Here is an 11,139-nt window from a genome sequence, read left to right on the forward strand (position 1 = left end):
TAAGCAATTCTGCCTAGACAGCTAATAGGAGGATACAGTCTAGCTCAAAACCTTTAAATTTCTGTGGTGTTTTTGTTTTTACTCTTTACCTACAAAATCTCTGTACTAGTCTGAGTTTGACTTCCGTGTATGAACACAGCTGCTTCCAGAAAATAAACTCCTTCCCCTTCTCAGTCAGATTGGGCTTCCTGAGAACAAAATGTGGTGTATCCTCTCTCAGGCTACCTCCACCCACCCACCTTAAATACCCTCTGACATGTGTTACTAATGGTACATCTGGCGACGGGAAAGGTGAGCATAACACACACACACACTGCATCCAGCCTGAGCAGGGCACAGAGGATGCCTCCTGGAGGATCTGCTTAACGGGATGCTCGGCAGCACCTGGGGAACTCCTCTGAGGAAAGTCAGGACCTGAAAGAGCTTTGGAGGTGGGAGAGAAATGTGCCCTCTTACCAAACGGTGGTGGAGGGACCAGGATCCACCTGCTGTCAGGACATACCAGGCTTGCATGAAGCTAGCAGAAAATGCACCTACCTGAGCCAAGACAGAGTCCTGCAAATCCCCAAACAACCAACATGCAATTGGGAAAGTGTTAGAGAAAACCAGAGTGAGGCCAGCCCTGAGGAGGCTGGTGGGAGGGAGATATCCTCTGATAGGTTCCTTGTAAGCCAGCTGACGCTTTTGCAGAGCTATAAAAGCCAGGGAGACAGCATCTTAGGGGAGGGTCTGGTTGTATTGAGGGGTTGTTTGGGTGTCTTACAGTAATGGCTAATTCAGGAAACGCCAGGGTAGCCTAGCTGAATAGCAGTTACTTCTAGCTCTACTGTTGTGTGTGTGAATAGTGTCTTGCCCCCCTGTGACCTTCAGACTTACAAGCCCGCCACATGTCTGCACAACCCACTTCCCTACCCTCACTGTTCTCTGAGCATGACGTAACAGACATACCTGCTGCGAGTATACAAGCATTGCCCCGATGCCACTAAGAAACTCCTGCTGCTAAGCTCCCTCTCTATAGCTGCCCTTTGCCTCTAAACCCCACACAACTCCACAAGCATCTTGGATCTTCCTTAATTTAAAGAGGACATGTTTCTGGAGAGGTGTGTAGGGGGAGAGGAAAAGTATTAATTTCAGAGAGTCACTTTGCGAGGAGAAATCCAGAAGCATAGGAACACTGTGCATCAGTCCCTTCGTGTCCCCACCGGCACTGCTAGACCTCCAGTAGCACTGCAACCATGAGTCCCGGGAGCTTTTCAGAGTCTTCCATGCTCACCGGAGTCCTCTGAACTCTCAAGGCAACACAAGGAGGAAGCGAGGCTGCCCCAGAGGGCCCCAGCAGGAAAGGGGCTTTCAGTGCATTTGCATAAGAAACAGTAATGGCTGCAAAGATAAGGCAGGTGAGCCAAGCTGCTGCTGGTGTGGGACTATGAAGAGAGGGAGAGCCGCACCAAGGAGGCTTCCTGGGGTAGAACCTATGAGCACTGCTACGTAGGCGGCTTCCTTAGGAGCATTAGGGCTGGTCAGTCCCATCTCTGCCTCTCCTGGGATGTCCTCACAGGCTGAGGAAATCCTCCTTCCGGTAGCCCTTCTGCAAGGCACAGAGAGAATTGTCATAAAGAGCGGTGGGGCAAGGTGCATGGGCTGGCTTACCCTTCCCAAAGTGACTGAAACCCACCCTCTGGAAACCTCCAGTATCTCATGGTTCTGCTGTGGTAGACAGGTCTTAAAAACCAAAAGTGGGTTCATGGGGTTCATCTAGTGCCAGGTGGGACACACCAAAGTAAGGGTGGACTCCATGAGGGGTACCTGGCCACAGCTGACAGGCCATTAGACAGTTCCTTGATTTATGAGCTAAGTTACATGGGGCACAGGAGAGGAAATGGAGCCAAGCGGGAGGAGGCAGCTGCTAGTGAGCGTGTGGCCTGGGGGAGCGAAACAGCAGGAGATGGTGGGAAATGAATGAGCACTCTCAGGGGGCATCACTCCCATGAACAAGCTGCTGTTGAATCTCCCAGTTCACACTAGGACCTGGGGTTGGTGACCTAGTGCCCCCTTACAATGCTCTGGGGTCATCTCCTTCTCAGGGTGACTGGGGAAGAAGTTGTCCCATCCCACGGGGAACTCTTGGGAGAGCTGTGGGGAGGACAGAGTACTGCAGACCCATCATCCACTTGCTTATGCACCTCAGTGCTTTAGAGGAAGCAGTGCTTAGTCCCCAGTCCTTCCTAACCAGATGAGGGTTAAACAGCTTGTGTTGGTGCTGGGTATGTCATTACTCCATCTCCCTGCAGCTGGGCCCTCCCTGCCCAGAGCTTCCCCCATGAGGGAGGAAACCTAATGCAACAGTAACCACTGAGCACAGCCTCCTCTGGGGGTGAGGGGGACAGGCACATAATGATGCACTGGGGATGTCTTTTCATGCCCCCTGTCCCAGGATGGGACTGCTTTTAAGGGACATGAGCTGAGCTCCACCTGTGACCTCCTGGCTCGTGCCATGGAAATCCCCATCAGGAGAGAGCTTCAGGAAGGCTTCTCTAGGGCCCTGGAGATTAGGGGAAGGTGCTGGGCGGGGAGCTTGCCTCCGCCAGCCAGGAGAAGGAAACAAAATGCTGACACAGCACCGTCACATCTGACACATTCCTGTGAAAAGTTTAGGTTTTGGCAAAGCTGCGTTTCCCCATGGAAAGCTGCTCCAAAAATTTCCAGACAGGTCTTTTAGTTACCATGCGGCTGTTAACATGTCAGGGCAGCACATCTCTCATCCTGCGCTAGTCAGCTTCTGAGCTGAGGCGTGGTGGTGTCTTACCAGGGTTTCAGGGGCAAGGCTATAGGCAGAGTCACACTGAAGACTGTCCCCATGTGTCTGGCTCTAAAGGGTACCTGGCCATTTGGGCTGGGGAGGCAGAGGCGGCTGGAGGTGGTGCTCATTCCATCGCTCCCTGGTATTCTGTAGGCTACAGAAACTGGTGGGCCATACCTACTTCAACTGGATGGGCAGACCATTGTCTTTGATTTTTTGAGTCAACCCGTCCTCTTGCAAGAAGAGTCCTACCATGTGAAGCCCCCCACTTCGCAGGAGAGAGAGCTCAGCCTGCCCCCTGAACCAAACTACCCAGCTCTAGGGCTAAGCACAGCTCCCACTGCCCATGCCAGCTCACAGAGAAGAGGGAGGAGTGTACCATTTTGTAGTCCCGGTGAAGCCTGGTGTACTGCCACATGTTGGCCAGCAGACTGGAGGCAGCTCGGGAGGATTTCTCGCTGTCTGAGCTATGGCAAATAGAGACAGGACACAGCAACCTTCAGATACCTGGTGAGGTGAAGTGAGCTCAGAGCAACACGGTGACTAACTGGGGTGCACTCAGAGCAACTCAGGGAGGGAAGAAGTCCCTCTGAACCAGGGGGGAGGATCTGGCACTGGAGGGCAGAACAGGAGGGACAGGCCTTCGAGCCCACTGGGACTGATAATCACTGCTCCAGGCAGGGATCAGGGATGAGCAGCCTTCACCAGGAGCCCTGCACTGGGTGGGGTTGCAGGAGTTACTGGCACAGGCTTGGGGGAAAGGAAGCTGGGTGGCTTTTAGCCACCTGCAGGAGGGCAGCAGCAGGACTGGACAGGCCTGGGATGACTGCCCTGGCTGGGATGCCCACGCACCACAACAAGGCAACTTTTGGAGCATGTCCAAGGGAACTATGGCCAGTCTCATGCTGAGGTGACACAGTCATGTGATAAGGAGGGTGGCAGGCTGGCTGGGAACTAACAGTTGCTGGCCTTCTCACATCTCACCAGGCCCTGGCAGCCAGGTGAAGTGGTGCCAGGAGAAGTCTCTCCTTGACCCATGCTGAGCTTCTGAGCCTGAGGAGCTGGGGGTGAGGCCTGATGCTGGCAGGGGAGGGGTATGGGGGGGTTGGAAGTCCTGCCAGTTCCCACCTGTCTCTCTTCTTCTTGAGGTAGAAGAGCTTCCTGAGGCCGTCAAAGTAGACAATGTCACGGGCAGCAAGGGGGCTCTCCACCATCAGGTTGTTCAGCACTGCGATGATGTTCACAACGACATCGCTTGGGGGCTCCTTGTCACCAGCGCTCCCAGGGAGCTTCTCGATGAGGTGGCTCACCACCTTGGTTGCTGCCAAGGCAAAGGAGCCACATCAGGAGCTATGGCTGCAGCAAAGCCCCTGCAGTGGTGTGCCCCATGGCCTCAGGGGCAGGCGGCAACTCAGAGAGGAGACCACTGGCCCTGAAAGCATATTCCAGGCTGTGGGAGGGCATGCCTGGAGAGCACAGGAAGGGGGCTTGGGCTGGGCTCACTGAATAGTCTGAGCCTTTTCAGTTATGAGATTCCTAGGTGGCGCTAAGTTGAGAGAAGGGGGTAATACAGAGCAAGAACAGAGAACTCTTCCTCCATCCAGCTTTCTCTCCACCCACGGGGTCTCTACATGGACTGTCACTGACCAGGTTTGGGGTGTGCTAAGAAGCTGGGACACAGAATAAAGCCAAGAAAAATATCTTGGGAAAAGTAATGGGGCAGTGTATCCTGGGGATGAGAGCAGGACAGCAGGGATTGGGTGGGAGTTTGCAAGTCCCTGGTTAATCACTGGTCCCTCCCCATCACTGTGCATCTAGATCCATGATAAATGCTCCAGTTATCATGAACCACAGAAAGAAAAGCAAGTGCCACCATGGTGGGACTGGGCCTCTCTACCAAGAAGGTGTCAGGATGTGCCTAGGAGGGAGACATGAGTGATGGGGCTGGTGTGACTGTGTTAGGAAGGAGGAACTCAAGGCATCTGGCTCATCTCGGTGGCAGTCAATGCAGGGCACTGTCTGCACAGCCCCAACACCCACATTCCCAGGCAGAAGAGCCTTGAAGATCTCCCTGGAGGCCTAGCTTTGGCCATCAGCCTCTGACAGTGGGGCTGGAGCCATGTATGCCCCATGGGCGCCCAGGACTCACACAGCTCATCCTTGTTGCGGGCGTGACGGGACAGGTTTCGGATCAGTCCTGTCAGGGAGCGCAGCTGGTGGTGGTCGGCCGTGCGGACCCGGTCCAGCACAGGGTTCAGGATCCGCTCCTGCTCTAGTGCCAGCCGGCTCAACACTCCTGCCCACTGGGAACAGGGAATGGGGGAAGAGAGATTCAGATATGTAGCACCCCCTGAACTGCTCAATACCAGCCCCATCCCAAGCACATGTATCCCCCACCCCTCCAAGTCCCAGCCCCATCCTCACCCCCAGCCCACAAACCCCACACTCATATCCTCATCCACTACCCATGAATCATTCCCAGCCAGCCAGCCCCAGCACACCCACCTTCCTGCCTCCTGATTCCAGCTTATGCATTTTCCCATTTCTCCCAGGTTTACCCATCCTTCTGCCATCTACACCATTTCTATTAAAATTTCTCTGGTCCCTGTGCCCATGCCACTGGGCAAGGTCCAGTCAGTTGTGCTGTCACCTCCTCCACTCCCTGCCCCTCAACACCCCCATTTTGCCCTTCCCTGAAAGTGGCTGCTATAGGGACCACTACACAGCTGGAAGGAAGGCCTAAGGCACACCTGTCAGGCCTAAACAGGGGGTACCACTCTCTGGAGAGTGGGTACAATGCCTCCTTATCCCTCTGGGCCCTTGGAGCAGCAATTCCTGCTATAATCTGTCTTCCTGTTCCCTTTTGCCACTCCCTTGTCCCCAGGAGTTTTTCCAGGTAGTGGGAGGCAGGTCCCAACCCAGGCCTGAACAGGACTTGTTGCATTGGCAAAGGGGAGTGCCCACCCTGGCAAGCTGTGAGCCAAACAGCAGCCTCAAGGCAGGGTGGCATCACAATGCTGTAGCAGGTAAACGAGAGGGGGAAGGCCTTGAGAAACAACCAGCTCACATGGAGCTCCATTCAACTGCACGTGAGAAGCTTCCTCGCCCTGCCTGCCAAGGGGCCTCTACCACAAATGCAACCTCCAGGGGTGACTTAAGTACTGGGCTCTCTGCAGTGAAAGACTCTGGGAGGTCACTGTGCTAGTGGGGGTGGGGGTGGCTGTTTCCAGACTGTGGTTAGCAGGACAGGACTCTTCCACTTCCCTGCCTGGCTGGGTTGGGTGGGGCTGTGCCCTGCTCCTGGCCTTACCCTCCGGTCCCCGGCTGTGATGTTTTGCAGTGCCCCCGAGGCAGCCTCCGTCGTGTGCTTGTTCAGCTCGCACCTCTGGAGCAGGCGGTTGTAGACGCCCACGATCTGGGGGTTCCAGAGCCACTCCATCCCTTTGGGGTCCTTGGACACCTCCGTAAAGGTTACAATATCTGTGTTCAGGTAGTGCTGCAAGGCCAAGGAGAGAAGAGAGGCCATCAGATAAACATGACCATACACAGGCCCTGTAGACATATTCCCAGCCAGATTGTCCTATCACCTCCATCCATAAGCTCTACATCCCCATATCATCCCCTCTTCTCCACACCTCTCCCTCGTAGCTTTCTGCCCACTCCTTTCTTCAGTTCTTTGTGACCCAACACTATTTCTGCTCCCCTTCATTTACACTGATGTGAATGCTTACAGGAAGCTAATGTCAAACCATGTATGTGAGCACACATGCTGTGAATTGGGCCTTGGCTCTATTATCCTGGCAGTTGAGTGCTAATTCAGGGTCGAATGCCTGTGTTGGGGGGCATGGAGTTTTCACTATGCAGGGGCATGTTGCCCTCCCATCCTGTGGCCTTTTATGAAGGTGGAAAGGGATTGTTTTAAAATGTCCATGAATGAGTATTCATATGGGGTACACCAGCACACTGAGATAGGCACCACATGACCCATCTGACCTGGCCAATTTTAGCCACACAGCTGCCTGTGTTTAGCCTTCTTGGGATTCAAACAAGTCCTGCTCTGGCATAGGGATCTACTTGCAGACATTATGCTTTCACATGCAAGGCCCAAACTGCTGCCTACTGTAGTCCTGGAGAGACTCACACTGACTATGACTTGCTTTGAGGTTAGGCCTTGGTTGTGTCAGGACCCAGCTTGTCACTCTCTGTCACTATCTAGCTGGATACTCTATGTCCAGCCCCATCTCGCTCTGTCTCGCCACTGCTAGTCCACTCAATGAGTGGCCATGCCACAAAGTGGCAGCCAATGACTCTGCTGGCCTGCCTCCTCCCACTCCACGCTTGTGCTCCTCCTGCACTGACCTCTCGTGCCTTCTTGCTCTGGGGGTTGAAGCATCCCACCAGCTCGCCTGTCCCAGTGGTGCTGTCATTTCTCCGGTGGCCCTCCAGGCGCTGCAGCGCGGAAGGAGGCATCTCGTCATAGAGGCGGTAGGAGAGGTTCCGTAGCATGCAGACTGCATTCTCCACGCTCTGGGAGATGGGGAAGGGAAGAGGGTGTCAGCTCATGCTGTTTATGCCAGTCAGAGCACCTTTCAGAAGGCCACTCACTGGATGGGTCACCACTGTTCTGTGGTGGGGCTGGCTTGACCCACCACTGGCCTGGCAGCACCGTGTCACGGGGGTACACCTGATGATATCACTCCAATGCTGCAGGGCTGGCTAAGCTACTAGGGATCAGCCTGGACAAGGATCTCCAGGCAGGGAGCAGGGGTGATGAGGCCTTTTGGACACAGTCTACTAAGGTTCAGGTGTGTATGTAAGGGATGGAGTAAGGCAGCTGGTACTGCAGTAAATCAGAGCCAGGAGGAACCATTGGCAACACTGAGCTTCCCTCCTGCTCCTGACCCCTCAGCCCATGCAGAGCCGCAACCCAGGCTCAACATTCATATGTAGCACCCAAAATCCAGGGAGTAGGGGGGAGCGGAAATTGCTGCTTAGCATGGACCAATGCACACAGTCTCCCATGGAGCACAGGGCTCACCTTGTCCTCTGACTTCCCCACCTCCAGGGAGCTATTGATGTAGTGAATCATGGAGTCCACCAGCCTGTGGCACTCGCGCATCTTCTGCCGGGTCTGCTGGCTGGCAGAGCTCAGGTTCCTGCATAGGGAGCACAAGGCAGATTGTGGTGAGGAAGGGTCCTGTCCCTACCAGCCTGTTCCTTCCAGGCCCTGCCAGGAGCCACCTCCTCTGCTGCCTCACACCCACCGTCCATGTTGGGGGATATCCCATCTCTAAATGTAATGGCCAACACTGAGTGCTGCAGCAAGAGACACAAAACCCCTGTGATGTGACCTCTCAGGGGAATGCTACCCTGGGCCACTGACCCTGACTGCTGGCCAGGTTAACAGGAGGGTTGACAGGGATACAACAACCTAAGCAGGGTGTGGTAGGCCTTGTTCATGGCACTGGCACCAGCAGCAGAACTGAGATCTTGGGGGAGACATGGTCTTCATTGCTGTTAAATTGTACCAGCAGCCCCTTTCCTGTACCCATTGTACAGCAGCCAGGGCCCAGAGGCATGCTCCTTATTCCCACATTCCCATGCAGAAGAGCCGTGAAGGTCTCCCTGGAGGCCGGGCTTTGGCCATCAGCCTCTGTGACAGCTAGACTGGAGCCATGGGTGTGCCATGGGCATCAGGCAGCCAGTACCTGAGGAATCCGGTGGAGTTGTAGAAGATCTCAGCCTCTGAGGCATTCTGCTGGATGGCGGTGGGGGACCCCAAGCCTGAGAGTGGGACCAGGACCAGGTTGGTGAGCTGCTCCAGGGTGTCCCGGGCCAGGCGGTCCTTGAGGCTGTCACTGGAGGAGAGGTTCCACAGGATCCCTGCAAGGGCCAGGGCAGAAGCAAGCAGCACTAAGCCCCCTGGAGCATTCAGCACAGAGCAAAAACCCTCCCTTCCCACTCCTGGCCTTCAGTGGGCCTCCAGCTCACTGAGCCTGCCAGACATGGAAACAGGGCCTGGTGAAGTGTCCAGCCACTCGGCAGACACCACAACAGGCAAGCGCCAGCTCTGGCTCTGCTCTCTGTTAGACAGCAGCCTCCCAAGGTGTGGCCCAGTTACCTAGGGCTGCAGAGGCCTCAGTCAAAAACCCCACACAGTTGGCCTGGGGGCTGTGGGATGGGGGACACACAGCTGCTGCCCTGCAGCTCTGAGGAGCCCAGGGAGCCACCCTGCTCTGTGGGCACCTACAGATACATACAGCAGCAGGAGGTAATGGGAGAAGGTAGATGTTGTTTGAATCTGGACTGAGCAGGGGCCTGTTCTAGCAGCTCCCATGCCCCACAGGATTGCAAAGATATTTTGCTGCAGAGAACAAGCTGTCTGGGGGGGTCCCCTTCAAATCCGGAAGACCTCTTTGGAGAATGGGGGCCCCTGGGGCTCAGCCACCCACTGCCTGCTTCATTCCCGATACTCCCCCAGGGGCCCTACTCCAGAAACTGGGCTCTCCCTGCTCCCTCCTCCTTCCCACAGCCCTCAGGAGAAAGCAGAGCATCCCAAGACATCCCATGGTAGGAGTGCCTAGTGGATAAGGGACTGGACTGGAACTTAGGAGACCTGGACTTGGATGTTACAGACTACCTGCATAGCCTTCACCAAGTCTCTTCATTGCCTTGGGCCTCAGGTCCACTCCTGTAATTTGGGAGCAATATCCCCCAGAACAATCAGGAGACCCTCATGGTTGTGAGGTGCTTGGGTTCTCCAAGATCAATAGACTCCCTGAAGCTCTGATCTTCCCTTGGGGTGGGGGAAAAGGTGGGGGGAGGAGGTAAAAGCCAGCATCCATGTCCCCAAGAAGCAGTGGGGTAGGAAACAGCTCTGATCTTCCCCTGCCAGGACAGTGGGGTGGGGAGCCAGGGGCAATGGCACCAGGCCAGGGGACGATTTGTCTACCATGCAAGGCAAAGTCGGCCCCAGACCAAGCTCTTTGGGGATTATTCTCTCCATTTACAGACTGAATGTAGCTAAAGCCACTCTCATGGACTCCTTTATGAATGTAATAGGCATTGAGCTCCTCACATCATAGCTCCTGGGCCTGACTTTCCCATTAGCCTTGGTATTAGACAAGACAATCGGAGCCTGGCGGGCAAGATTAGACGGGCCCTTTAATACAAGCAAATGTAATCTCTGCTGCTTGCCTCTCCCTGCGCAGCACTGCCTGTGACACACACAGCCAGGTGGAAGCTGGCCCCAGGCCAGGGCTCTCTCCCCCCTCACCACTCATCTTGCTCCAGACAGCAGCAGCAGCCAGCCGGTGTGTGGGAATCCTGCATCCCTCCACAGCCTCTGTACCTGCCTGGGCCTGGCTCCTACCAGCCTGGTTTCCCCCCCTCCACGGGAACTCTGAACCCAGTTAAAGCAACAAGGCCTCTTCTCTAGCCAAGGCTTCAGAGCAGGAGCTGGGTCTCCAGCTGCCTGCCCTGTACCTAGGGCAATGTCTAAGCCTCCCACCCCCTCAACTATCTGCAGTTTCCTTTGCCCCTAGTCCTGCAGGGTAAGACCCAGAGCAGCCTGACTGTCTACTAAGGGAGGCTGCTTGTTCTTCAAGCCCATACATGCCAAGAAGGCTTTGTGTGAAGGCCCCCTGAGCATTTGAGGGAAGGCCACTGTGAGCCTGAATAGGGAAGCATGGAGAGCTATGACCAAAAGGGCTCTTGGTACTGTAACTGTGGTAGGTGGAGGGGAGCAGCGTGCCCTCATTGCATCGCTGGCTGCCTGCCTCCAGGCTCAGCCATCAGCCTCATCATAATGTGATGAGTGGGCCTCAGCCAGCCCGTGTCTGGCAGCTTGTGCCCTGCTAGCAGGAAGTAGAGTACAGCCACAGCCTGACTATATGCTTTTTGCCTGAATTTTATGGCTCCATCACTTCAATATTTACTCCATCTTTACTGTATGTCCCCTCATAACAACCCTGAAATGTATAGCAATGCTGTTCAACATCTTCATTGGCGACATGTATGAGGGGGTGGAAAGCACGCTGTCCTAGTTTGCTGATTGACACTAAGATATAAGGCGAGGTGGACACACTTGAAGGGAGAGAGAGGCTGCAAATAGATTTAGACAGACTACAAAAGTGGGCAGATGAGAATAGGATGGGGTTTGGCGTAGATAAATGCAGGGTGCTGCACCTTGGGAGAAGAAATCCACATCATATGTACAGGCTGGGGAGTTCCCCTCTTGAAAGCACAGAGGCGGAAAGGCATCTTTGAGTTGTTGACTCCAAGGTAAACATGAGCCGCCAATGCCAGACCGCAGCCAGCAAAGCCAGCCAGACCTTGCC

At 54.9% G+C, this 11,139-nt stretch overlaps 1 protein-coding gene across 2 annotated transcripts in view; it reads right to left on the bottom strand.

The window, feature by feature from the left end:
* Positions 1–1,535: 1,535 nt before the first annotated feature.
* PKP3 (plakophilin 3) overlaps positions 1,536–11,139 on the bottom strand; it is a 47,772-nt gene continuing 38,168 nt past the window's right edge. For both annotated transcript variants that reach the window (XM_019519855.1, XM_019519854.1), the window contains 8 exons: positions 8,509–8,683; positions 7,839–7,956; positions 7,160–7,327; positions 6,111–6,296; positions 4,950–5,103; positions 3,929–4,121; positions 3,180–3,267; positions 1,536–1,588 (listed from right to left, as the gene is read on the bottom strand). In XM_019519855.1, coding sequence (XP_019375400.1) covers positions 1,553–1,588; positions 3,180–3,267; positions 3,929–4,121; positions 4,950–5,103; positions 6,111–6,296; positions 7,160–7,327; positions 7,839–7,956; positions 8,509–8,683 — 1,118 coding nt within the window. In that variant the 3' untranslated portion in view covers positions 1,536–1,552. The remainder of the gene's footprint in view (positions 1,589–3,179; positions 3,268–3,928; positions 4,122–4,949; positions 5,104–6,110; positions 6,297–7,159; positions 7,328–7,838; positions 7,957–8,508; positions 8,684–11,139) is intronic.

This window comes from Gavialis gangeticus, unplaced genomic scaffold, assembly GCF_001723915.1.
Source record: "Gavialis gangeticus isolate Ggan-Ray unplaced genomic scaffold, GavGan_comp1, whole genome shotgun sequence".
Lineage (NCBI taxonomy): Eukaryota > Metazoa > Chordata > Crocodylia > Gavialidae > Gavialis > Gavialis gangeticus.